This window comes from Saprolegnia diclina (genome assembly GCF_000281045.1).
Source record: "Saprolegnia diclina VS20 unplaced genomic scaffold supercont1.58, whole genome shotgun sequence".
NCBI lineage: Eukaryota > Oomycota > Saprolegniomycetes > Saprolegniales > Saprolegniaceae > Saprolegnia > Saprolegnia diclina.
In genome coordinates this window covers 289118-312968 of record NW_008246125.1, presented here as the reverse complement: position 1 = coordinate 312968, position 23851 = coordinate 289118, and the positions used below count along the sequence as shown (strand labels likewise).

General features: G+C 56.4%; 17 protein-coding genes across 19 annotated transcripts; 7 read left to right on the top strand and 10 right to left on the bottom strand.

Annotated features, from left to right (window-relative positions):
- Positions 1-22: 22 nt before the first annotated feature.
- Positions 23-413, top strand: SDRG_13347 (hypothetical protein; the record flags this gene model as incomplete). The annotated part of the gene is made up of 2 exons (XM_008619429.1): positions 23-119; positions 151-413. Exons 1-2 carry the CDS (start codon positions 92-94, stop codon positions 411-413), a joined length of 291 nt encoding a protein of 96 aa, XP_008617651.1. The 5' UTR covers positions 23-91.
- A 3-nt stretch (positions 414-416) lies between these two features.
- On the bottom strand, positions 417-900 carry SDRG_13346 (hypothetical protein). Its single transcript, XM_008619428.1, has one exon. It carries the CDS (start codon positions 842-844, stop codon positions 503-505), a length of 342 nt encoding a protein of 113 aa, XP_008617650.1. The 5' UTR covers positions 845-900; the 3' UTR covers positions 417-502.
- A 1163-nt stretch (positions 901-2063) lies between these two features.
- SDRG_13345 (hypothetical protein) lies at positions 2064-3178 on the top strand. Its single transcript, XM_008619427.1, has 3 exons — positions 2064-2421; positions 2476-2941; positions 2994-3178. The coding sequence occupies exons 1-3, from the start codon at positions 2081-2083 to the stop codon at positions 3084-3086; spliced, it is 900 nt and encodes a 299-aa protein (XP_008617649.1). The 5' UTR covers positions 2064-2080; the 3' UTR covers positions 3087-3178.
- Positions 3179-3709: 531 nt separating this feature from the next.
- Positions 3710-5264, bottom strand: SDRG_13344 (hypothetical protein). Its single transcript, XM_008619426.1, has 2 exons — positions 3784-5264; positions 3710-3751 (listed from the first exon to the last, which is right to left on the bottom strand). The coding sequence occupies exon 1, from the start codon at positions 5216-5218 to the stop codon at positions 3899-3901; it is 1320 nt and encodes a 439-aa protein (XP_008617648.1). The 5' UTR covers positions 5219-5264; the 3' UTR covers positions 3710-3751; positions 3784-3898.
- A 36-nt stretch (positions 5265-5300) lies between these two features.
- On the top strand, positions 5301-6227 carry SDRG_13343 (hypothetical protein). Its single transcript, XM_008619425.1, has 3 exons — positions 5301-5686; positions 5729-5794; positions 5840-6227. Exons 1-3 carry the CDS (start codon positions 5351-5353, stop codon positions 6191-6193), a joined length of 756 nt encoding a protein of 251 aa, XP_008617647.1. The 5' UTR covers positions 5301-5350; the 3' UTR covers positions 6194-6227.
- A 509-nt stretch (positions 6228-6736) lies between these two features.
- SDRG_13342 (hypothetical protein) lies at positions 6737-7494 on the bottom strand. Its single transcript, XM_008619424.1, has 4 exons — positions 7471-7494; positions 7279-7407; positions 7126-7213; positions 6737-7082 (listed from the first exon to the last, which is right to left on the bottom strand). The coding sequence occupies exons 1-4, from the start codon at positions 7486-7488 to the stop codon at positions 6754-6756; spliced, it is 564 nt and encodes a 187-aa protein (XP_008617646.1). The 5' UTR covers positions 7489-7494; the 3' UTR covers positions 6737-6753.
- Positions 7495-8216: 722 nt separating this feature from the next.
- Positions 8217-9595, top strand: SDRG_13341 (CAMK protein kinase). The gene is made up of 4 exons (XM_008619423.1): positions 8217-8714; positions 8762-8983; positions 9029-9136; positions 9189-9595. The coding sequence occupies exons 1-4, from the start codon at positions 8268-8270 to the stop codon at positions 9483-9485; spliced, it is 1074 nt and encodes a 357-aa protein (XP_008617645.1). The 5' UTR covers positions 8217-8267; the 3' UTR covers positions 9486-9595.
- On the bottom strand, positions 9509-10631 carry SDRG_13340 (hypothetical protein). Its single transcript, XM_008619422.1, has 3 exons — positions 10545-10631; positions 10409-10498; positions 9509-10365 (listed from the first exon to the last, which is right to left on the bottom strand). Exons 1-3 carry the CDS (start codon positions 10597-10599, stop codon positions 9683-9685), a joined length of 828 nt encoding a protein of 275 aa, XP_008617644.1. The 5' UTR covers positions 10600-10631; the 3' UTR covers positions 9509-9682.
- A 161-nt stretch (positions 10632-10792) lies between these two features.
- On the bottom strand, positions 10793-11637 carry SDRG_13339 (arf/Sar family, other). Its single transcript, XM_008619421.1, has 3 exons — positions 11530-11637; positions 11360-11479; positions 10793-11306 (listed from the first exon to the last, which is right to left on the bottom strand). Exons 1-3 carry the CDS (start codon positions 11624-11626, stop codon positions 10894-10896), a joined length of 630 nt encoding a protein of 209 aa, XP_008617643.1. The 5' UTR covers positions 11627-11637; the 3' UTR covers positions 10793-10893.
- A 385-nt stretch (positions 11638-12022) lies between these two features.
- Positions 12023-12799, bottom strand: SDRG_13338 (hypothetical protein). The gene is made up of 2 exons (XM_008619420.1): positions 12339-12799; positions 12023-12276 (listed from the first exon to the last, which is right to left on the bottom strand). The coding sequence occupies exons 1-2, from the start codon at positions 12764-12766 to the stop codon at positions 12192-12194; spliced, it is 513 nt and encodes a 170-aa protein (XP_008617642.1). The 5' UTR covers positions 12767-12799; the 3' UTR covers positions 12023-12191.
- Positions 12800-13290: 491 nt separating this feature from the next.
- SDRG_13337 (hypothetical protein) lies at positions 13291-14138 on the top strand (the record flags this gene model as incomplete). Its single annotated transcript, XM_008619419.1, has 3 exons — positions 13291-13794; positions 13849-14028; positions 14073-14138. The coding sequence occupies 3 exons, from the start codon at positions 13291-13293 to the stop codon at positions 14136-14138; spliced, it is 750 nt and encodes a 249-aa protein (XP_008617641.1).
- A 46-nt stretch (positions 14139-14184) lies between these two features.
- SDRG_13336 (hypothetical protein) lies at positions 14185-15855 on the bottom strand (the record flags this gene model as incomplete). Its single annotated transcript, XM_008619418.1, has 9 exons — positions 14185-14312; positions 14362-14386; positions 14436-14526; positions 14576-14704; positions 14756-14881; positions 14929-15321; positions 15367-15537; positions 15586-15679; positions 15726-15855. 9 exons carry the CDS (start codon positions 15853-15855, stop codon positions 14185-14187), a joined length of 1287 nt encoding a protein of 428 aa, XP_008617640.1.
- A 635-nt stretch (positions 15856-16490) lies between these two features.
- SDRG_13335 (hypothetical protein) lies at positions 16491-18291 on the bottom strand. Its single transcript, XM_008619417.1, has 9 exons — positions 18171-18291; positions 18034-18127; positions 17813-17983; positions 17355-17765; positions 17187-17312; positions 17008-17136; positions 16870-16960; positions 16795-16819; positions 16491-16745 (listed from the first exon to the last, which is right to left on the bottom strand). The coding sequence occupies exons 1-9, from the start codon at positions 18277-18279 to the stop codon at positions 16615-16617; spliced, it is 1287 nt and encodes a 428-aa protein (XP_008617639.1). The 5' UTR covers positions 18280-18291; the 3' UTR covers positions 16491-16614.
- A 124-nt stretch (positions 18292-18415) lies between these two features.
- On the top strand, positions 18416-19231 carry SDRG_13334 (hypothetical protein; the record flags this gene model as incomplete). Its single annotated transcript, XM_008619416.1, has 6 exons — positions 18416-18487; positions 18538-18605; positions 18656-18757; positions 18803-18877; positions 18923-19010; positions 19058-19231. The coding sequence occupies 6 exons, from the start codon at positions 18416-18418 to the stop codon at positions 19229-19231; spliced, it is 579 nt and encodes a 192-aa protein (XP_008617638.1).
- A 125-nt stretch (positions 19232-19356) lies between these two features.
- SDRG_13333 (hypothetical protein) lies at positions 19357-19996 on the bottom strand. The gene has a single exon (XM_008619415.1). It carries the CDS (start codon positions 19953-19955, stop codon positions 19488-19490), a length of 468 nt encoding a protein of 155 aa, XP_008617637.1. The 5' UTR covers positions 19956-19996; the 3' UTR covers positions 19357-19487.
- A 315-nt stretch (positions 19997-20311) lies between these two features.
- Positions 20312-21322, top strand: SDRG_13332 (RarD protein). Its single transcript, XM_008619414.1, has one exon. It carries the CDS (start codon positions 20382-20384, stop codon positions 21300-21302), a length of 921 nt encoding a protein of 306 aa, XP_008617636.1. The 5' UTR covers positions 20312-20381; the 3' UTR covers positions 21303-21322.
- Positions 21323-21365: 43 nt separating this feature from the next.
- SDRG_13331 (hypothetical protein) lies at positions 21366-23568 on the bottom strand. 3 transcript variants are annotated; one of them, XM_008619413.1, is made up of 10 exons: positions 23236-23328; positions 22959-23189; positions 22809-22916; positions 22667-22762; positions 22538-22621; positions 22431-22487; positions 22074-22382; positions 21727-22026; positions 21612-21671; positions 21372-21568 (listed from the first exon to the last, which is right to left on the bottom strand). In XM_008619413.1, exons 1-10 carry the CDS (start codon positions 23326-23328, stop codon positions 21443-21445), a joined length of 1464 nt encoding a protein of 487 aa, XP_008617635.1. In that variant the 3' UTR covers positions 21372-21442. The 3 variants fall into 3 exon arrangements, with proteins under 3 accessions (XP_008617634.1, XP_008617635.1, XP_008617633.1); XM_008619411.1 differs by adding an exon at positions 23480-23568 and having other exon boundaries at positions 21443-21568; positions 22809-23189; positions 23236-23436; XM_008619412.1 differs by having other exon boundaries at positions 21366-21568; positions 21612-22026.
- Positions 23569-23851: the final 283 nt, after the last annotated feature.

The window sequence follows — 23851 nt, the reverse complement described above, 5'->3', positions numbered from 1 at the left end:
CGCCGTGGCTTGTAGCCTTCTTCCAAGACGACGTGCTGCGGTGTTTCCTCGACGAACACGACATTGCCCGTCCGCAACTCGCCCAAGGTGTATGGGCGCTCTCGGCGCTTTCCTACGTCGTCGATTTTCCCAGCGACGCCACGTCGCCAGACGAGTTTGTGCTCGTGCAGAATGACGAAGCCACGCGCTTCTTCGCGCCGTCGCTCGCCGAGAAGCTGCGCTGGCTCCAAGTCCTTCGCAGCAGCGTCCAGCGGCTCGCCCAAGGCGGCACCGGCATGAATCTCTCACACAACCGCGTTGTGCCCAAGGCCAAGACAGCCCGCCCAGGACGTATGTCGGCCAAGCAGGTGGTCGAGCCGGCGCTGCCCGACGTCGCCTACATCGTCAGCGCGTTTCCGCCACTCGAGTCGTAGGCGTCGAAAGAGTTCATGCACAGCAATGTTGCAATAAGTTATTTGACGCCACTTGTACGGCGCCTAATCTACAGACGGCCATCCGCTCCTCACGCCGTCACAAGCGTCGTCGTGTGCAGATGGTAGTCTGTCGCGCAGAGCGGCGCGACCGCGTCTTGGTGATGCTTTGTCTTGCGTTGCCACTCTTCCCACCACGCGACAGTCTCTTCGAGCACGGGATAGAAGAACGGCTCGCGCTTCGCGGCCTTGGCCTTGCGCAGCTCGGCTTGGAGAAGGCGCACGTCTTCGAGTTCATCGTCGGGGCTGGACCAGATCGAGTTGCGGCGTGTGGGCGCTGCATGTCGGAGCTTGGCCACGGCGACAACCAGCACCAAGGCGACCGAGGCTACGACGACGCCGATCGTCTCGCTGGCGCTCAAGGCAGGAAGCATGGTCTTGGGCCGGCGTCTTCTGATGTGGCAGGCGCAGTGGGTGTGGGCCGTTCGACCGCTGTATTTTTACGTTGGCATAGCAATCGCTGCGACACGCCGTTAAAAGTGATTGTCTATACTTGTGGTATGTATGCCACAATCCGATGCTGGTATTTTATGAGAGAAGCCTTTGGAACGGGCGAATCACGAACGGCCGAGGTCGATTGGAGGAGGTGCGCATTCCAGGGTGATAGGGCGGAAATCGACATAAGCGCACCGAATTGCAGAAAAGGTGCAGTATTGAAACTGTAGACTGGTCGACCGCTCACCGCGATCGGTGCGCTTTTAAACGGCTGTTGGGGTGCTGTGCGTGCATCGAGCGGAACCTGGAGTGCGCGCACTCGCGAGGGTACTCTTAGCGACGATGCCAACCAAGTGACTGTGTCGCTCCAGACACCTGCGCATGCACTTACGACAGCAAGGCGAATAGCAAGGACATAAATTCAATTATGTCCTTCATACTAGTAAAGGTCAAAGGACATCCTGTGACCAAGCACGTGCATGATCAATCTGAACTCAGTGGCTTGCTTGATGAAGTACATTGGATACAAAAGTGATCGCAACTCCCTATAAGCCATCACTATTGCCTAGAAGAGGCGACAACTCGCAGTCATCCAGTGTCTACGGCTGCATGGGATGCGTATAGTCCTCAATCCTCGTTGAAAGTGCACACTGGACGCCTTGCGACTGCTACAGCACAGTGACTGTACAGCAGCCATCTCTGCACGGTGTCCATTTCTCAGTCCCACCTGCGCTTGCTAGAGCGATTGCGGTACGAAGCGATGGCCGTAAAGTGATTCGTGGGCTGCCACAGCAACGTTTAGCTGCCCTTGCAGTCACATGCAATGTTAGATGTTTTGTATGGGTATACAACGAGGGGCAGGGATTTCCCCGGAAGTTGTTTCCGTGAGACATGAAGCGGATTCCCGGAAGCTCCCGGAAGCAGCTTCCGAGCGATTCTGTGTGTTTGATCGCGCAAAGCGAAGACGACGAGCCCCGCAAAAGCTCGCTTACCACTGCACTAGCCTCTCGAAGGCCGTTGGTAGCACCGCACACCCGACACCACGTATTGCTATGGTATCGTGATGAATCCGCGTTGATGATTCCACTTCGGCGTATCCATGCAGCGTTTCCATTGGCTCTTCGAAATTCGAGGATGGCCAATCACACTCACTTTTGGATTTGCATCACGTCACGATGTCGTCTTTCCTCGTCTGCTTGACCTCGGCCCTCGCTCTTCATTCTTTCTTTTCCTCCGCGGCGCCAACAACGAACGATATGGCTACTTGTGCTGCTGTTCGTGCTGCGGCCGTCTTTGCCAACCACGGCGCTGGTCCGTTCCCGATCCTCAAGCCATCGACGGACCCCAACCACGGCCCGACGCGTCTCTTCCTCGAGACCAAGATCCCCGAGCTTCTGAACCTCAACGATCCGACCAAGCGCCCGAAAGCCATTGTCATCGTCACGGCGCACTGGGAAGAGCCGTTCGTGGCCATTTCGTCCGGCGCATCCCACGACCTCCTCTACGACTACTACGGGTATTGTCTCCTCAGCGATGAATTGCGAACCCACGGCTTATGTTTCACGCGTAGCTTCCCCCAAGAGGCCTACTCGCTCACGTACAAGGCGCCAGGGTCGCCGGAGATCGCTCAAAAGATCCACCAACTTCTCAAGGATGCCAACATTGTTTCGCGCCTCGACCCGACGCGCGGCTGGGACCATGGCACGTTCGTGCCTCTCAAGCTCATTCATCCGGATGAAGACATCCCGATCATCCAAGTGAGCGTCGTTGCGGGCTTGGATCCCCTTCACCACTTCAAGATCGGCCAAGTGCTCTCGGTGCTTCGCGACGAAAACATTGCGATCGTCGGGTCTGGTGCGACTTTCCACCCGAGTCGTGGCACAAGCGACCTTGAGAACAAGGCGCGCAAGTTCAACGTGGCGCTGACCGAGGCGGCGTTGGAGGCGGACGTTGAGGACCGTCGCAATGCGCTAGCCAACTGGGCGACTCTCCCGCACGCGCGCGACTGCCACCAGCGCGAAGAGCACCTGATCCCAGTACGCGACTCAACTTCTTTCAAGCGGATGCTGATTATGTATTTTTGTCTAGCTGCATGTGATTGCTGGTGCTGGTGCCGGCGACAAGGGCGAGGCGTTCAACGTGGACAAGGGCATGTATACCTCGTTCGCGTGGCGGGCGTAAGAGCATTCGCGTCCTTGCTGTGTGATAATGACGAATAGTACAACTCTACATGTTATATAGTTCACTTGGTTGGACGGAAGAATGTTCTAGAGTCGATGAATGTGGAGTCCATCCAGGCTACCGGTAATTTGGTGATGAACGAACACCATGTAGTAGCCTCGTAAAACATATCTGGGTATCTCTATGCAATAAAATAAGAAAAGGGATCACATTCATTGGTCATTTTTCAACTATTTTCAACCAATCCTGTACGAATTTGTCATGGATCACCTCGCACCTCGCCATCATCGAGCTTGTCGGAGCTCCAATCGCGTTCGAAAATGAAATCGCTTAAACTTACCATGATGATAAAAGACACGATGTAGATTACGGAATTCTGCTCCGTGTCGGCGTACGAGGTGTCGAGTGCGAGAAATTCATACAACAATATCATATATGGCATATGCCATATATAGCCATGTATTGCCACATTTAGTGCTCATCAAACCTCGTCATGATGGCACGCGCCTGCATGGTGTGAGTATCCCACCAACTCAAGGCTTCGAAGTTACTCTACTCGGATAGTTCTATTTTGTTTCATGGACTGTCACCGCACTGCTCTCACCTCCAAAACGACAAGTCTCCGCTATGTCGATGTTGCTGTCATTCTAACCATTCTGCTGCAGCTTGAGCCCAAACCGTCGCGGGAGGGTTAAACGCGTCGACTTAGCGCAGTAATTGTGGAGGTGCATAGACACATGTCTGAGCAAGAAACGTAGTACGTACAATGTAATTGCAAGAGACCTACGAGGCACTTATGTCGCGGGCGGCCTCTACGCGTTGTCCTCGCCTTCGTCGTCGCTCTGGTCGGCGTAGCTCAGGAGCTTCATCTGCTTTTGTTGCTCGATGGCCGCGTGGTGCGTCGCGGCAAATTGCGTGTCCGTGTCCGGGTACATGTTGGCGTCCGTGAGCGCCTTTTGCTTCTTGTTGGTCTGCATCTGGTACGTCTCGGGGTAGTCGAACGGCGCGGCCGTCGTCGAGACGTTGCGCGACTTGAGCATCGCGTGCACCGCGTCAGCGTCCGCACGTTGGGCCGCAGCCTTGGCGACTGGGTTCGGGTCGTCCATGGCCCACTTGATTTGGAGGATTTCGCTGTCTTCGAGCGCCTGGTTGCTCATCGCTTCCTTCGCAAACTCGGCCGACGTGCGGTGGCGATACCGGACGAACGCCGTCGTGAGGCGGTGCACAATGTTGACGTTCTCAACCTCGCCCCACTCTTCGAACGCTTGCATGACGATGTCGGTGACCATGCTCTTGGGCTTGAGCCCGCCAACGTACAAGGTCCGCGAGTTGCGCATAAAGTTGCCGGCGCCCGCCATGTCGTCACGATCAGTCGCATGACGCTCGCGGCCAAAGCAGTCGTGGAGCATGCCGAGGCGAAGCTCGTCGGCCATCGTCGGGAGCCGATGGAAGTAGTTGCACTCGGTGCCCCGCGCGCAGCCACCGCGGGCAAAGTGGAGGCAGAAAAACTTGTTGGATTTGCCAATCTTGTCGGCCTTTGTGTACCCGCCGTCCGTTTCGACGCAGCAGCGATGCTCGGCCGGGTCCTGGCCCTTCGTGTGGTCCCAGTTCTCGCCGACGTACTTGTCGTACCAAATGTTGTACTCGTTCCCGCCTTCCATGCGCGTGTTCTTGGTCGGCATCGCATCGATCTGCTTGCGCGCGGGTCGTTGCAAAAGGCGCGTGTTGAGATCTTCGTACTTGCTCGCATTGTCAATACCCGCTTGGCCGCGGCCAAACCAGCCCGTCGAGTGCGGGGCTGCACCCATCTCCTTGGGGCGCTCCCACTGCGTCGCGTTCGTCTCAATGTGGTAGTAGTAGATCTTCTGCGTCGACGGGTCCAGCGCCTCGCGCCACTTGTTTTCGTGGTTTGCCGCAGTGTACACGAGCGCGTCCGGCGCAGCGACCTTGGCCGCGCGGCAGCGCATGCAGCGTGGCCGGCGTGCGTAGTTCTCCTGCCCGCAGTCCTTGCAGTGCCAGTTCTTCTCGTACACCGTGTACGCAGCGCCCGTCGGGCCTTGCACGCCGACGGCCGTGAGCTTGCGCGGCAGCGACTCGTCATCGTGGGGCCGCTTCACGCCACCTCCGTCCATCTTGTCTCGGTCGGTGAACTGCGATTGGTCAAAACTTCGACCTTTCCTGCACGCAAGCAGCTTAAAAAGCAATAGAAAGCAAGCGACATTGCGACGGCTGATTGGCGGATTCCGACAATTGGCAGCAGCACGATGATGCAACAGGACGATGACATTGGCCTCTCGGCCGACGCGCTCGCCGCGCTCCGCGAGTTTGCAATGGAGCGCGGCATCGACGTCGGCGATGACGAGAACGATTTCGATGTCCGGAAAGGCGTGCAGTCGGCGCTCGAAGAGGCCAAGGGTCCGAACGACGAGTCATTCTGCTTTACGTTTGGCGACGACATTGAGATCCGCCTCAATGGCCTGCGCCGCGACATTGGCCAGACACTCAACAGCACGGGTCTCACACTCTGGCGCGCCGGCGACTTTCTCTCGGACTTCATGTTCCGTCACAAGTCCTTGTTTGAGGGCAAGCGCGTGCTCGAGGTAGCCTCGTGGTGCATCTCTGCAAATGACTCATGCTTGTAGTTTGGGAGTGGTCTCGGTCTCTGTGGCATTCTTGCTGGCAAGCTCGGTGCGAACGTACTCATCACGGTAAGTTCTTCCTTGTTCGCAAGGCCCCTCATGCCTCGCACATAGGACGGAGACGACGAGTCGATGCCGGTACTCATTGACAACTGCAAGCTGAACGGCATGGACCCTACGGCGTGCTGCAAGCAGCTGCTCTGGGGCACGGAGCTCACACCCGAGACGAAGGGGTGCTACGATGTGCTCCTCGGCGCCGATATCATTTACGAGAAGGCGTACGTGGCACCGCTCTTCGCGTCCGCCAGCCATTTCCTGTCGCGGCGCCCCAACCATCTCTTCTTGCTCGCGTACACGAAGCGCAACGTCTCGATCGACTACGTATTGGCGTGTGCGCGCGCGGAGGGCTTCCAGTGGGTCGCGCCGACGACGGACGAAGGCATCTACCACTTTACCTTTGCGCCGTAGTAACTAACGAGCAAGTGGCGATTTTGGCTCCATATTTTATGTGAAAGTGTACGGCAATCGATAGTCACAAACACACCATGGAGCTACACCAAAAATTCGGAAACGCTTTGACTCGTACTAGCACCAAGATTTTAGAGCTTTACGGCGGCTCGATGCGTGGGGTACCGAAGAGATGGCTTCACGTTGCTTGATACTTCGATGTGTGTTTCTTTAACACGGGGCCATGAATTCGCGGTTCAATGCCATGTCGGCGGACGACTCGATCATTGCTACTGCTGCATACCGCAGAACGGTTCACTCATCCAAAGAATGCTCACCAAATCAACCGAGCGCTTTCGTTGCATCATACTGTTCCGACTCGGAGTGCACCACGAAAAGTATCATCCAAAGATCCAAAGAGCCGAAAAGAACGCTCTGTCCCCGCCACCGGCTGGAGGTTCGGTGTCGATAATGGACGCGTGGTGATCAGCAATGATTGAAAGACCGGTAACGATGCATGGTCGTCGGACTTGGACCTCCATTTGTGTCTCGTACTCTGCAGGATCGGCGCGCAAGCATATTTATTCTAATGGAATTACGTCGGGTCGTTGGGCGGCCAAGTGGGCTTGAAACTGCCGCAGAATTGCCCTGGACTTTGCAATGTGCGGTCGCTTTTGCTTGATGAAATCCAGCGCTTGGTCGATGGACCAGTCGTGCGCCTGCATAAAGTATGCGGCCACGACGATCGTGCTGCGTCCGCGCCCAGCCTTGCAGTGCACGTAGACCGTCTCGCCGCGCGCGACGTGGTCAGCAACAAACGTGACGCACGATGCGAGACTGTCGAGCGTCGGTGGCGCAAAGTCTCGGGTCGCTGCCAGGTGTTGCACAATACCGAGCTCGCGCCAGTCATCTACGCAGCGTTCGTTCCATGGAATGGGCATCGATCTGTGTACCAGGCGTCACGGGGCGCCCCAGTCGGGTGGGCTGCATCTCAAACGGTTCGTTCATAGTGACGACAGCGGCAACACCTTCTCTTTGAAGCTAATGCATTCCACAGATAGGTGCACGTGAGAACAACACGCAAGCGAACTCGCTACAAGTCCCACAAGAAGATGGTGGCCGCGGTCGGCCAAGGGCAGCGCGCCAAGGATGATGTGGTCGTCGATGCGGGACCACCACGATCGGTTCGCGAGCACCTTCATGGCGAGGTTGTAGCCGAGAGATACACGAAAGATCTACAATGAGATACCACCACATGTCGTGAGGAGATGTGAGCGCGATGGGCCAGCCGATCCTACCGCAGCTCGGAGCAGCATCGCGGCGCAAAATGCAAAGTGCACTTTTTACCCAATCCGCGTCGCCTAACGACTTGTTCCTAGCAATGATTGGTTGAAATGAAACTATTTTCGCCAATCGCGTGCGCACAGCAGCCGATCTTGATCGGCAGTTGGCAAGTGCAGGAAGTTGAGATCGCTCGCCGTCTTGACCAGTGAAGCCAAAGTGATCTTGGGTTCGCTTGGACTTGGCTCTGTGGCCGATCAATCGAGGCCCGTGTCTATAGCCACATGCGACCATGCCGCCGCTGCTAACACACAGTCACAGCGTTAGTACGCGGTCCGAGGCGACGCGCGTTCCTTGATTCGATCGCCACGCTGCCAAAGATGTTGAACTACTCCAATAGATGGTCTTAATAGTCCACTCATAGTATGACTCGGACTGCACCTCGATAGAGTGCCAGTGCATGGCCCCTGTTCTGCACTTGGCGGGTTTGTTGCGTTCCAACGGCTGAAGATGCACTCTGATTGTCCAGTTGCTGTTGCGCCCAGTACGTAGTAGAAAACGCAGCGACGACTGGCGAGCAATGCGGCCGCGACACACTGGATTGCGCAGAGAGGGTCATGCATCCGTGCACCTGGTTGTAGTCTCGACTCTGCCGATGAGGCTGCTGGAAGTGCGCCGTTCGATTTAAAAAACACCCCATTACAATACACTGGATCTCAAGTGAGCCGGAAATAATATAATTCAAACGAAAACATTCCGGTCTGAGAAGCCGGAGGCGACCGACATCGGTTTCCGGAATCGCGATTTTGCAGCCATGAGCCAAGATCTTGTGGCGCAGCTCCATGCGCTCGGTATCCGCATCGCGCCGACGGACCAGATCTTCCGCACGGGCAGCGAGCTCCACGACGACGGTGGCATCGGCTCGGCCATACCCCAAGAGGTCCACTTCATGAACGCGGAGCTGCGCAACTGCGAGATCCTCGGCGTCGGCGTCGTGCCATGCCTCTTCTCGGGCTCGGGGCATGTCTACGAGTTTGTGCGCACGCTGCGCAAGTGTATTTATGGTAAGGTCAAGCACGCCGTGGAGCTGACGCCGCACCCGAACGGCTCGGGCGTCTTTGTGCGGACGAACCTCGAAGTCGCGATCAAAGTCATGAGCAAGGCCATCATCGAGCAGGGCAACCTCCAGGAGAATCCCATGGTCGAGCTCGCAACGCAGCAGTACCTCTCGACGCCGGGTCATCCGAATGTTCTGCCGCTGGTACGACAGTGATTGCACGCTCGATCCATGCTTGATGCGCGTCGTAGCTCGAGTGCCTCCACGACCCCGAATTTATCTATGCGGTGCTGCCCTTCTGCAAAGGCGGCGAGCTCTTCTCGCTTGTCGAGAGCGGCGGCGCCATGGACGAAGGCGAGTGCCGGCACTGGTTCGCCCAAGTGCTCAACGGCCTCTCGTACCTCCAACACCGGTTGATTTGCCACCGAGACATGTCGCTTGAAAACGTTCTCCTCGATGGCAGCATCTCCAAGGTCCAATCACTCGACGTCTCACATATTCCCGAATGCCCCGTGTAGATTATCGACTTTGGGCTGTGCATTGGCATCCCCGTTGACGCACAGGGCATGACATACTCCTTGCCGCCCGCTGGCGCCGTGGGCAAGATCTTTTACATGCCGCCCGAGGTCCGCCAACCTTTGCAATAATATCACATTTTCTCATTTTGTGTGCTTGTAGATCTACCGGAACCAAGTGCCGTTCAATGGGTTTGCGGCCGATATTTGGTCAACGGGCGTCATGCTCTTCATCATGGTGACGGGTGCGCCGCCGTTCGAGCGGCCCGACGACGTGGACCCACGTTTCCAGATGATCGCGACAGGCCGGCTCAACGAGATGCTCGACTCGTGGGGCATGCATCACGTGAGTCGAAGTGTCCGGGACCTCCTCAATAAGATGCTGGTCGTCCATGACCCGCGGCAACGGCTCACGGTCGAGCAGATTGCACAGCACCCGTGGGTTCTCGGCCAGCACTAAGTACAAACGCTGAGCATAATCACTCGCTCGTGGACCAAATACACTACCCTGTTACTATTGCTCGCAAGCGGTAATAACAAGATAACACACCCGGAAATAGTCGTGAGAAAATTTAGGTCGAATGAGTAGCAAGTTTGCACAACATGGACGCAGAAGTATCCTGAAAGAAGTAGCCAACGTCACAAGGGTGGTAGTCGCTAGTCGCAATCGAAGTAGTCGCTGCCCGTCCCCGACGGACCGTACTTATTGGTCGGAGCCGGCGTTGGCTGCACTGACGGTGTGACGCTCGGGTAGGGCATCGGTGCAGGCGTCGATCCGGGTGGTGAGAGAGGTTGCGGAGCCGCCGTCGTTGATGGCAAGAAACTTGGCGTCGGGTGGGACTTGGACTGGACGACGTCAGCCTCCCAGCACGATATGTACTTGGCTTGATTGGCGTTGAAGAGCCACTCCCAGTGGAACGTGTACGTGCCGAGCGCGAGGTCCGGCTCCAGGTCAAAGCAGAGCGAGCAAAACGCGTTGGGCATGTTTTCGCAGAATTTCGGGCAGTTCTGGAACCCTTTGTAGTCGATGACGCCGTTCGCGTGCTCGCCGTTGGTTGTGTTGGGGTACTGAACGGGCCACTGGCCTAGGGCAGGGTCGGCCGTCGCGCCGACCGTCGACCGGTAGATGGTCATGCCGTTGTCCGGAATGTACTGGTTCGTGCAATGGTCCGCCACGTGGTTCTTGGCAGGGTACGCGAGGCAGACGCGCTGCCCGGGCACGTACGTCGCCTTGGGATATGTCGACGTGTAAGCGTTGTTCGAGCCTTGCGCGCATTGACACGAGTTGCCCTTCGCGGACTGGTAGTCGAGCGAGCCTTCGTTGCCAAAGACACCGTTGCCTACAACCAGCAATGAGCTGTGCAATTTCGACAGTAGTCGTACGGGCTGCCGAGCAACGGGGATACCCGAAGCACTTGGACGCGTCCCAGTAGTTGCGGTCTTCCACCGACGTCATGAGATAGTCGGAGCACTCTAGCATCGCCTCGTCAGATACCATGCAGCACGAAGACTTAACTACCAATCCACGAGTGGGCAGCGACAGCCCCAAGGAGCAAAAAGAGCTGGCGCACCATAGCTCACCGAGTCGAGTAGGCTCAGGCGCGCGGGATGCGGAATGAGCTTGAGCATCGCGGGAAGAGCGAAAGGCGAAGGCTATCTTTAGCGGGCAAGCCCCCAGGAATAGGCGCCGACGGCTCGCCATGTCGATGGGCAAGGTCGCACGAATACGCATCATGATCTGCTTAGCAGTGTATAGCGAAACGTACAAGCACGAGAAAATCCGACAACGGGGTCAGTTTTTTTAGCTTTAAAAATAAAATGCAAGGCGATTGCGTGTAGTCGAGCTGCGCGTCGCGTCGAGTCGTTGCTTATAGGAACTGCGCCATCCAGCGGAAGCCGTCGGCGTACCCCATTCGCCGCACGACCGAGCACATGTACAGTTCGATCGGGCGAATGTTGGCGTCACGGTCACCACGGGCCTCCTTGCCGTACGTTTCGTAAAGGCCAAGGGCCGCGCGAAGCTCGTCCTCCGAGGCGGCGCGCGGGATATCAATCTTGTTGCCCAAGACAAGGAACGGGACGTTGGCGAGCTCGTCGCAGCCGAGGAGCGTGTCCAACTCGCGCTTCGACTCAGGGAAGCGGTCGCGGTCGAGAGCATCGACAAGAAAGACGACACCGTCAACCGTGGCAAAGTAGTCGCGCCAGAGCTTGCGAGCGGTTTCGTGGCCGCCCAAGTCGAACGTGCGAAGGCGAAGCTTGCCAATAATGAGTTCTTCCGAGTCTAATGCTCCACCATTAGCACAGGGCTCTCTTAGCATGTCGATGGGTACGTACTCGGGTGCAACGTCGGCTCGTGCACGGCAACGCGGTCGTCCTTGAGCATGTGGAGGAGCGTCGTCTTACCGGCGTTATCCAAGCCAAGGAACAAGATCTTGGCGTTCTTGCGGTGGAGACCTGCATGTACAGAGATCAACCTTCCGCAGGTCGCTCCATTATGGCCGTACCGAGGAAGCCCAAGACGCCGTAGAACCAGTCAACAAAGAACATCTTCTGCGTCGGAAACGAAAAGCGAAAATGAAGTCCAAGGCCCCTCGGCCCCATACAAAGTCCAAGTCTTCCAGGTGGCAATAAAACCACCGCCCAAAACGTTCTTTCGCACGGGCCACGTCATGCCATGGGTATCGAATATACGGTAATATGATTTAATAAAGGTATTGGTAGGTTTAAACAAGCGTACTTCTAAAGATTTGAATTTCATAGCCACAGGATATAAAATAATACAGGGTGTTGGGTCAGAGGTCCACGTAGCGTGATGAATCGGATTTAGACCAATCACAAGGCGACAAGGATATTTCGCGTGTTGGCGTAATCGATGTAATGGGGGACGGGGAAGGTCGCGCCATTTTCAAGCGCAGCAAGCTACTCAGCGCAACGCCAGCGGCCGAGACGACTACGGTGACAGCGCTCAACGCTTTCGCGAACACAATGTACGCTTGTGGCAGCTGCTATTGCTTCTACAGCTTCGCCTCGATGTGTCGAGTCGACGGGTACGAGACGCGCCATGTTTATAGCCGCGACGCAGAGCCAAGTCGTTGAAGCAGCCGAGTTTGGGCGATGACATTGCATAATCTACTCCTTGGTCTCTCGTGGCACGGCTGCTCTGCTACTATGCATCCGTGGGATTGTGGACGCCTTCAATGTCGACAAAGTGTTGTGTCCAGGTTTCGCCCGTCCCCGTTGCGTCTTGGCTCCTACTCGCATGTGTCATGCATAGAATTAGCCTCAATGGTTGAAGGACATACATATCACTTACGGATCCATGGCATCGTGAAGGTCCCGGGGTGTGAGTTGCAACAGTGGCTCCCCGCGTGGCGAGAGCTGTCCAAGCTGCTCTGTCTCGGCGAGCGCCCAAAACGTGTGCCACGGAAATGAGATGCGCGACTGCCCAAACTGGGGCGTGTACTGCAGGTCGACGCCTTCGATGTGCGACAGCTTGGCCGCAGCGTGGCGGTAGGCCAAAAGTCCCTCGGGCTTGGACGTAAAATATAAGCTCACTTGTTTTTCGTCCTTGCGGTGCTCGAAGCTGACGTCGGTGACGCCGACGTTACTGTCGTCGAGGTTCTTGCTAAAGACGACGACGTCACCCGACCGCTTCTCTAGCGCAATCTCAGCGCGCTGCTTCAGAGCTTGGAGCGCTGGTCGCAGCGTCACTGCCGCAGCGCCTCGTGCAGGCACGGACATCGTGTTCAGGAAAGCAATGTGCTGATTGGCCCCATTTCTGCCAATCCAACGCCAACTTCAAACTGCACTTCGTCGTCATCTGAGAGAGAGCAGACATAAGAAAAGCCGCTTCGATCTTGTTATTCAATGCATCCGAATCAATATTAATTCTTATAGCGCTACAGGAGTGCTCTGTTTCCACTCCATATAGCAACGGAGCAGCGCCAAGGGTCAATAAGATTGCAGTGCTTTGTACAGAAAATTGGGTGCAGCTCATCGTTTTGATACTCGAAAGTCTTATTCCACACAATTTACGTGCTATGTTGCCTTCGACCAAATCGAGAATTAATAGCAAAATAGTTTAATAATTTCAAACCGAATCTCCATTTTTGTATATAAAGGTTGAAATATACTATGAATGCTCAACTTACAGCGTAATGAATCTAGTGCCATTGAAGTATCCGACGCGCCGGATACTGCGAGGCATGCGGTTTTAGTTGCTGCACCTCGACTAACTGAAATCCGGCGTCCGAGACAAGCAGAAGATGCGTCGCGGCAAGATGGGCATCGGCGCCGTCAAGTGGAAGCAGGATCAGAAGAAGGCATATGAGGAGGTCGGGACGCAGCTCACGCAGAGCCACCTCGTGCACGTCCAGGCGCAGCTCGACGTCTTCAAGGCGAACCTCGAGGCCTTCGCTGTCAAGTACAAGACGCAGATCAAGAAAGACCCGGCATTCCGCATGCGCTTCCAGGTCATGTGCTCCAAGATCGGCGTCGACCCGCTAGCGTCGCAGAAAGGTTTCTGGTCCGAACTCCTCGACATGGGCGACTTTTACTACGAGCTGGGCGTCCAGATCATCGAGGTGTGCATCCTCACGCGGCCTAAGAACGGCGGCCTCATCCCAATCCACGAGCTCCTTCGTCTCCTCGACAAGAAGCGGGGTCCGCGCATGCAGCGCATTTCTGAGGACGACATCAAGCGCTCCGTGAAGAAGCTCAAGGTGCTCGGCGAAGGCTTCCAAGTGATTGAACTCGGCGCCAAAACGATGGTACGCTGCATGATAATCATCCATGTTTTTTGCTGAACAAGCTTTTGGATACAGATCGTCACGGTTCCCGTCGAGTTGAGCCAAGACCACTCGGCCATCTTGCTTCTCGCGCAGGAAGCGCAGGGCATGGTCACGACGGCTCTTCTCGCGGAGAAGCTTCTCTGGGACGTCAACCGCAGCACGATTGCCCTCAACGTCCTCCTTCGCGAAAGCATGGTGTGGGTCGACGACCAGGTACAACCACCTTTGTCCATCCTAGCGTCGCTCAGTGGATATAGAACCCGGGAGCGCCCGCCTACTTCTTTCCAAGTATCGCAATGGGCTCGCAAGCCGGTACAGCGTGAACCAAAATCCTTGACGGTGATGAGGTTGAGAGTAACATCGAGCTGACTACTGTTTGTGCTTGTGACTGGGTCGGACAGTAGAAACGTAAAAGAGGCTGCTGCTCATGAGCGTGAGGACAGTCGCGCCGTACGCAGGACCGTCGACCGAAGCGATGTAGAGATACCCAGAGAGCACTACGCAACTCATAGTCAATACCCAACAGCAATGCGACGACATGTATACCGGGTGCAATGGTACGGGCGAGTGCCTGCAAGAACATTTGTGATGTGAGGAATCGTGATGAGGAAGAAGTATACCGTCAAGGAGGTCGAGAGACCGAGGATACCGCCGAGGTGCTGCGGCTGTACGGCCGCTGTTTGCATCGACAGGGAGCACGCGCGGAAGATGCTACGCGAGCGTGACAACGTGCAGCGAATGATCGACTTCTACACTGTACCTAATGCCGATTTCGCGCGGGATTTGGAGGAAGAGCACCATCCAGAGCGAGTTGGAGACGGCCGTCGCCAAGAAGGACACGACGCAGACGAGGCTCGTGGCCTGGATGAGCGTCGACTCGGACGGCGCCCTAGTCAAAACGTCGCGTCGGTTCTCGCAATGCCGGTGTCGATGGGTTTACATGGCGACAATGGGACCGACAAACCAGCTGCTGCACGCCGCCAGGACGCCCGTGTAGCTCAGAATGTACCCGCGTTGAATGGACGACGACGCGTACTTTTCTTCGAGCAGCAGCATAAAGTGACTCCTATAGATACAAGAGTCGTGGGTTATGACCATGTAACTGGAGCGTACCGGAAGAGGATGGACGCGCCCGACATGAGGAGACGCACGGCGAGGATGTTGCGGGCCTTTGGAGATGCTTTGAGAATGTCCTTGTACTCGACGATCTTGTGGAAGAAGGCGATGGGGAGCGACGGCTCGGGGTCCCGCGACGTCGACGGCGCTTGCGCTTCGAGGTCCTCGACCGTAGCATCTGGTGCCTTGGAGAGTGATGACGTGGGCGGTGTCGGAGGACACGGCGGTAGCATCGTGTAGACGACGGCGTAGTTGAAGACAAACATGATCGCCGTGAGGAAGGCCGTGATGTTGAAGCCATGCGGTTGATTGCTGAGGTACCCGCCGACGATCGGGCCAAATATGAAGCCGAAGTTGGAGTACGCATTGATCTTGCCAAGTGCATCGGCGCTAATTGCATGTTCAAGAGGCGTATCTCGATGCGTGGAAGTGTACCGAAGTGCCGGAGTTGTTTGGTCGGCCACGAGGAGCTTGACCGTGCTCATCGTGTGCTTGAAGATGCCAATCGGGATGCGCGAGAAGAGCGCCATGGACAGCGTCAGAGACATGCCGAGAACGACATAGCCGACCGTGGCGCCCGCAATACCCACGAGAAGCACCGTCCGACTACACACCCATGCGTCAAACGTCTCGTCTGCACAAGGCCCTTTATACCGGTCGAAAATGTCGCTGAGGACGCCCGCCATTGGCGATGTGACCGTTTGGATCGCGCCGTACATGGAAGTGATGAAGCCGACCGTGAGTGCATCTACAGCGTCTTCTCATGAGCTTAAGCCGAGTGCGAGCTGACGCACCGCCGCCGAGCGACTTGATAAAGGTTGGCAGGGATGGCATGATGAGCGAGACGGCAAAGAGGTCCACGAACGAGATGACGTAGAGCGCGCGGACCGGGTCCAAGCCCACGGGCAGCTTCGTCATGGTCATGGCGTCGACGTTGGCAGAATGATCGCCACGTGCCAAATCGCTTGTAGCGTCATCTTGGTGGGATTATCCGGAAGATCGGGTGCGGGTTACAGAGCCTCCGCACCCGGCCGCACCCACCTGTCGGCCCTCGTCGCTCATGCGTCGTGTTCCAGTGCGTTTCGACTACGCGCCCGACTAACAGACGATGTGTACACACTTGAACGGTGGTTTCTATTATCGTGAAAGTACCTTGAGCTTGTCGGCGTGCGCTGTTGAGTAGAGTCGCTCGGCGCTTGATGTCTCTTGGCAACAGACGCGGGGAGAGACAGCCCGAGAGGATTATACAGTGCAGAGCGAGGATGCTTCGCGAGAAGTCTCCTCGCTGCCTCGATCTGGCGAGACGTATGACGATGCGCGCGTCGCTGCACTCGCTCGAACTGCCATGACAAGTGGATCTACCCCCATTGGTGATATGCTGCGACACACGCGTAAAGGCAGAGAGCTCCCTTTGGACGTGATGGATCTGGTGATGGATTGCCTGCCCAGGCCCTTCGCGCGATCACCTGAGGTTCCGGCATCTTCGACGTCCTGGCCGACCACGTGGTACGTTGCGCTGGCTCTGCGGACCGCTGTAATCTCGTGGATTGTTGACAATGTACATTGTACCACAATGAATTACTGCACCCAACTGGAAGCAGCAATTGGTACAGCTGGTAATAGCAACAGCGTCGTCGGCTCGAATTGCTCGACTTTAATTTCGACAGCAGTTTCTACGACAATCTATTGCTTTTGCTTTGCTGGCGTCGACCGGAAAAGCGAGACCCAGAAAAGCCCACAGCTCATGGCCGCAAGCACCGTCGCGCCATACGCAGGGCCGTCGACCGAGACGACGTACAAGTACCCCGAGAGCACTACGAGGACAAGACTGTGAGGCCGCAGATACGACAGAAACGAACGTACTGGGAGCGACCGTTCGTGCCAACGCCTACACACGACGCGAATCAATATTGCACGAACCACATGCACATGGGCTACCGTCAAGGAGGTCGAGAGGCCAAGAATACCCCCGAGATGTTGCGGTTGAACGGCCGCGGTCTGCAGCGACACGGAGCACGCACGCAGGATGCTGCACACCTCCATCGCGTCAGTCATCAAAGTGATGATAGAGACAACCTTATGGCAATCACTTGAGGCGCCTGGAGCACAAGTACCATCCAAAGTGATGTCGCCATCGCCGTGCCAAGGAAGGACGCGACGTACACAAGACTCGCAGCGAGAATGAGCACCGCCTCCGAGGACGCCCTAGGTGATCCGTTTAGTCTTTCTAGGAAGCTTCACAAATATGTTCGTACAGAGCCACGATGGGGCCGACGAAGTAGCTGCTGCCGGCCGAGACGACGCCCATATAACTCAAAATGTAGCCGCGCTCGACGGACGACGACGCGTACTTTTCCTCAAGAAGCAGCATAAAGTGACTCCTACGCATGCGTCACGCATCATCAAGCACCACCGCGTCTTACCGAAACAAGATGGCCGCGGCCGCCATGAGGAGACGAACGAGGAGGATGTTGCGGGCGAGGGGCGACGCCTTCAGAATCGACATGTAGTCGCGGAGCTTGGCAAGCACGGATGCGACCAAGGACGGTGGCGACGGCGACGCTGGTGACGCAAGCAGCGACGCAACGTCGTGGAGCTCAAGGTCTTCGGCTGCATCGTCTTCGTCGAGCAAGATTGGTCGGTGCGCGGGTGGCGTCGGAAGGTACGACGGCAGCATCATGTACACAAGCCCGTAGTTGAGGACAAAGACGATGGCCGTGAGGAGCGCTGTGACGTTGAAGCCATGAGGACGGCTACTGAGGTACCCGCCGACAAGCGGCCCAAAGATAAAGCCAAAGCTCGAGTATGCGTTGATCTTGCCCATGGCGTCGGCGCTAGTCGCATCCGTGAGGTGAGATGTAGCAAGGCGTGGATTAGATACCGATGGGCTGGCAACGTTTGGTCCGCGACGATTAGCCGCACCGTGCTGAGCGAATGCTTAAAGATGCCACACGGTACGCGCGAGACAAGCGCCATCGAGAGTGTTAGCGAGAGCCCAAGGAGGACGTAGCCGACGGCGGCGCCGGCGATGCCAACGAGGAGCACGAGACGGCTACAGCAGAATGCGATGCGCAATGGTCGAGAGCAGTTTCCAGCACAGACCGATCGTAGATATCGCTGAGGACGCCAGCAAGCGGTGAGGTCACCATTTGAATGGCACCATACATGGACGTGACGTAGCCCACTGTGAGCGCATCTACGAGCGATACGTCGGGTACATTGGCGAGAGGCGATCGTACCACCACCGAGGGACTTGATAAAGGCGGGTAGCGATGGCACGATGAGCGAGACGGCGAAGAGGTCCAGGAACGAGATGAGGTACAGCGTCTGCAGCGGATCCACCTTCATCGTCGTCCTGCGGTTGAAACGAAGATGGGCATGATACACGCGGCGACAGGATTGGCCAGCTCTCTCTGCAAGGCCATTGGCTGGACGATTGGGAGGCCGTTTCGATTGGCCCAAATCCACGAGCAGCTTGGAAGCGATGGCGGTGTGCGGCAAGGCGAAGGAACTGCTCCAGGAGCTCGGACGCAGCGAGTGGCTCCCGCCCTACAACGTCTGCGGCTACGAGCATGCTTGATCGAGTCTTATGCGCGGTCGCGATAGGAGGACAGCATTCGCCAAATCAGCGAAGAAGTGCATGCACTCAACAAGCAAATCGTCAAGACAATCCAGTGCTGCAACTTTCGGTGACTGTACCTGCATGCTCAGCGGGTGTGACTAGAACCTTTGATAACGAGCTGTCCGAGTACCCGGCCGAGCAATGCGGCGTCGTGATCAACCACCAGTGCCTGACGCGCAACAAGCGATGCACGCTGGCCTACGTGTAAACCCTTCCGAGTATCATGCATCCATATCACGACTGCCGTAGGAACCACCGCGTCAACAAGATCAAGGAGCTGCGCTGGCAAACGGGCAGTGTTGTGCCAGACCATTTGGCGCCTGCGTATGAGTCCAGCGTGAATAGCCCTCGAAAAACAAACGCTTGTAGGTTGCACGCGCGCGAGGTGCAGTTCTTCCACGGCTACGACCAGCTCCTAACCGACTATATGTCGAGCTTTGGCATCGACTTGGCTGCGGTTTGATTCTCTCGGCCCGACTTGACATGCTAACTTGATGGCATTAGGACATGCAGCCACCAAAAGACTTGTTCATTGAGGTGCGCGTCTTGAAGGACTGCGGCGAAATCTACACCGAGAACGGCGCTGTGCACCTCCGCGCCAACAGCACGCACTTCCTCAGGCGCATGGACGTCGAAGGACTCATTCGCCAAGGCATGCTCGTCCAGCTAAAGCATTAACCTCGTTTACGAACTGCGTGTTTGATTCTTCACCGACGCACGGATGCAAGAACTCGATTAGGCACATTAACCTTCTCGGGGCCAAGCTCTGGACACCGCGGAGAACCGAGGATGCACCAAGAAAGTGGTAATGAATGCTTCAATATATTCTTTCAGATATTGGGTAATTGGGCTTACACTTTCCAGCAATCAAACTATGATCCGAAATTGGCTGCTGCTTTAAGCCCGTAGCTGCTCGGGGAGTCACAGACTTTCTCTATAGTTTATCAATGGTACTGGAAGTCGCTAAAAAGTAGTAGAACTCGGAGGATCGCTTGTAGCCCAAGGACTCGTAGAGCGCTTGCCCGGCTAGATTGTCGTGACCGGTCTCGAGCACGAGACCTTTCGCGCCAGTGGCGTGGGCGTGCGCAGTCGCAGTCGTCATCAATCGCCGGCCGACGCCTGCTCGACGCGCGCTCACGTCGACGAAGAGATCGTTGAGGATCCAAAGCCGCTGGGTCGTGACGGACGAGAAGCTCGGGAAGAGGTGCACAAAGCCCACTAGACGCCCACCGAGCGAGGCCACAAAGAGCACAGTGTCGTTGGCCGTCAATCGCTCGATGAGAAAAGCCTCTGCACGTGCCACGTCACTCGGCTGGTCATAGAAGACGCGGTAGGCATCGAATATCGGCGCCAGCTCGACGACGTCGACCAGAGTCGCCCGGCGAACGTCCACGGTCGTCATTTGCAGCGCTGTTGGCGACTTTGTGTGTGTTTTGAACACAAGATTGCAAAGTGTTTACTACATTTTGATTTAAACGCCAAACTTTAATAAATTTTCCTCTATATTGCATCAATTGCTTAAAACGAATCGAATGTCACTGGAGCCGGAAACTTGGCGCTTGCTAGCGCTGCTACCGCTGACTAGCCGACTCACCCGCGCAAGCAGTCGCGATGGCGCTGCGGGCCGCAGCATCTTGACGATCATCAAGCAGCAAGCACGAGCGGCCACCATGAACGGCCACGAAGATCACGTCGAGATATCGCCTTGCTTATTGCTCATTGGCTACATTGCGCCAATCGGCTTTGGTGACAAAACATTTTGACCAATGAATTCAGGTCCCAAAGCATCGAAACCGAGCAAGCCCACTTCCCGATCCCCGTCGTCACCATGTCATCGTCGGCGGCGAGTGGCGTCGCCTTTGGCTTCCTCGCGTACATGCTCTGGGGCTTCCAACCCGCGTACTGGAAGCTGCTGGAAGACATGGACTCGTACCAGCTGGCCATGCACCGCGTCGTCTGGTCCGGGCCCATCGTGCTGCTCGTGCTCGCGGTCCGTCGGGACTTGCCCGCGTTTGCTGCCGTGCTGCGCCAGAAAGCCATGTACCAGACGTATGCCGTGACGGCGCTCTTGCTCAGCGCCAATTTTTTCCTCTCGCTATGGGCTGTGAACGTGGGCTACGTTCTTCAAATGAGTCTCGGCTTCTTCATCAACCCTCTCGTGACCGTGCTCCTCGGCGTCGTCTTTCTCCACGAGAGCTTGGCACAAGTGCAGTGGTGCGCCATCGGGCTCGCAGCCATCGGCGTCGTCGTCGTCACGGTCGGCGAAGGCGAGTTCCCGTCCGTCGCCCTCTCGATTGCGTTTGTCAATGGTGTCTTCGTGCTCCTTCGAAAACTCGCGCCCCTCAACGGCCTTCTTGCCACCGCCATGGAGATCTCAATGATGACGGTGCCTGCGGCCATGTACCTGGTTTGGTGCGAGGTCCAGGGCACGGGTGTTTTTGGCCACGTGAGCTTTGGCTCGGAGCTACTCATCGTCGGCTGCGGCGCGTGGTCTGTCGTGCCGCTTTTGCTGCTGAGCCTCTCAATCGACCGCATTCCGCTCGTGATCCTCGGCGTGTTGCAGTTCATCGGACCGACGCTCAATACGCTCCTCGGCCTCTTTGCCTTTGGCGAGGTGCCATCGCAGAGCCTTGTCATTGGGTTCACGTGCGTCGTCTTGGCGCTGATCGTGTTTACGTATACAAGTCTCTCGCCGCCCACGAAAGGCGATGAGAAGGCGCCGTTGCTGCCGCAAAAGGCCGTGTCGTAATAGAGTATTCTGCTGTTGCATTTTGTGTGCTGGGAAGAGCGCCGCTTTCGCTCGAAATCGACCAATTGTACTAAGGTGCGCTAGACACTAAGACATTATACCAAGTAGGGAATTGCTGGTAGCTACAACATTAAACACATCTACTCGTCGGTTGACGTGGCAAAGGGACCTGCAAAGCGCAGTGTCAAGCGTCGCAGTGTCGCTCGAGGTGTATAATCCATGAGATGCCACTCGGGCACGCGCTGGGTCCCTGGACTGCCAGTATTCTAGCACAATAGTTTAACGATGAACAGAGCGAAGAAGCCATACCGCAAGGAGCTCGTTGCACCATCCACCAAGGGTCCGCCGCTGATGCACATCTCGCCACGTCTAAATGCCATGGGCCCGCGTTAGACCTTGCCCGCCGAAATAAATGGTCATCTACGTAAAAGAAGACTGTCGCCAACAGCGTTGCTTTCGCTTGTGCGCGAGCTCCGCAAAGGCGGTAAACAAGCATCTGCTGTCGACGCACAGCCGCCTTGGAGCCATCCACGACATTGTGCAGGTGCTCAATATCGCGCTGCAGCAAGGCGCGCTTGTCGCTGCCACTGCATTGGTCTAGCTCGTTCTTTGTACGAAGCAGAGTGAGGTCGGTGTGCAGCTGATGCAACTGAGCGCTCTTCTCCTGATTGGACAACGTCAGCGAGTCGATGTAGCGGTAGGCTACGTCGCGCTCCAGCACGGCCTGCGCATGTATTCTATCAAGTTGTTACTACGGAATCGAAAGTGTACCTGGTGGCACGCTTGGACGATCGCGGTCGATAATGTCGATGATGGACTGAGCTCGGCAACAGATTTCCGAAGTTGACCCAACGACTCCCGGGTAGCAGTGAGCTCGTGGGTGAAGCGTGACAACGCGGCTTCGCAGCGCTGAAGCTGGAGAGCCATGTGCGCGTTCTTGGCACGTTGTGTGGTCCCGTTCCACGTCAAAAAGACAATTTGTTGCAGCTGCAGGTCTCGTGCGCGATCGAGGCGACGGCAGCTCCAGTCGAGGAGCTTGTCGTGGCGAGTGAGAAGATTTTGGGTCCCCACTACGAGTCTCTATCGCAGAAGCCTTTTCATAAGCGCGTTTGGATGACGAGATGGTACCTCTTTTTCGTCTTCGTACTGTGCCCAGGCACGACGTTCTTCGTCTGCGGACTCGCGCTATGCGTATAAGGCGGCGGTTTACAAAGCGTGGAGGCGTTAGAAAGTACGAGAAGCGTCGTTGCAGCTTTAGCGTCGGCGACCTCTCGCGTGAGTCGCGCCACTGTTTGAGCCGAGTCTTGTGCATCCAAGCCCTAAAGCAGGGCATGTTCTGCCAGAGCTAGGCTGCTGCGCTGTACCAGGGCTGCAAGCTGCGCCTCGCAATCATCGCGTGCGGCTTGCACGGCGCAAAGTTCAATTCGAAGCTGCTCGACGACGCGGTCCCTCTCAGCATCCTATTCGCAGGGCTCTGTCCGCATCGGTCCATTATGGTAATTCTACGTGCTGCATATGGTGCCGCGATGCTTCCTCCAGCAGCGCAATCGTGGATTCGAGCTCTTCTTTTTGCTGGCGCTGTGCCTCCGATGTGGCTTGGTATTCCTCCGCTCTCTAAAAGCGCGATGGGCCAGTAAAGTAGTCGACGTGACCTACTTTGTGGTAGTTATCCATGATGTGGCGGTTCTCGGACTCGAGGTATGCGATTGTCTTGTCTCGTTGGACTACAGTAGCTTCTTGCTCGATGAGCGCGGACCGTGTCGTCGCAATCTCTTGCTGAAGACGTAGCTGTGTCGCCCGACTGTCGTCACGGGAGTCTTCGAGTCCCTGGATACGATGTCGCAAGTGCTCGTGCTCGTTCATGTCGAGCCGGCGAAGCTGATCCACCTGGTCAAGAACAGTCGCAACTTTCTCGACACCCAACACTCCGCACCTCCTTGAACTTGCCTTCGTAGTAGGCAACTTGGCCTTGAAGCTCGTGGATCTTGGCTGACATTTTGCCTTCGAGCTTGGTGTACGTCCCCATCTTGGCTTCGTACAGCGCAAGGTCTTGATCCCGAGCTTGGAGCTGGAGGAATAGATATTCGGCCTTCTCATGCAGCAAGTACAGTCGCGACGGGGGACCTCTCTTGTGCTACGCTAAGTTTAGGACTTCAACATCATGCGGAGGAGTGTACTGGGATTAGATTGCAGATATTGGTAGTTGGAGCCATGTGGGGTGCGGAGGTGGCGCAGGCGTCAGTCATGGTGCGGGTGAGGTACAAAACGGTTTTTACGAAACGATGGCACACCCATCGACCAAGAGACTAGGCTTCTGACCTTGAAAGCCACAAGTATTCCCACGGCCCCACCGGTAATTCTGTAGAGGTGCTGTATATTCTATGGCTCCAATTACGTCCGGTGAGGGCCTAATTGGAGCGTCGTTAAATGCGACCGAGTTGCACGCATCGGAGGTGGCTCTCAACTTCAGCGGCCAGCGGCACATGGAACATCCAAGAAATGCTCCTTGTCTCCGAAAACAACCTCCAGCGGCTTTAAACCCTTGCTAC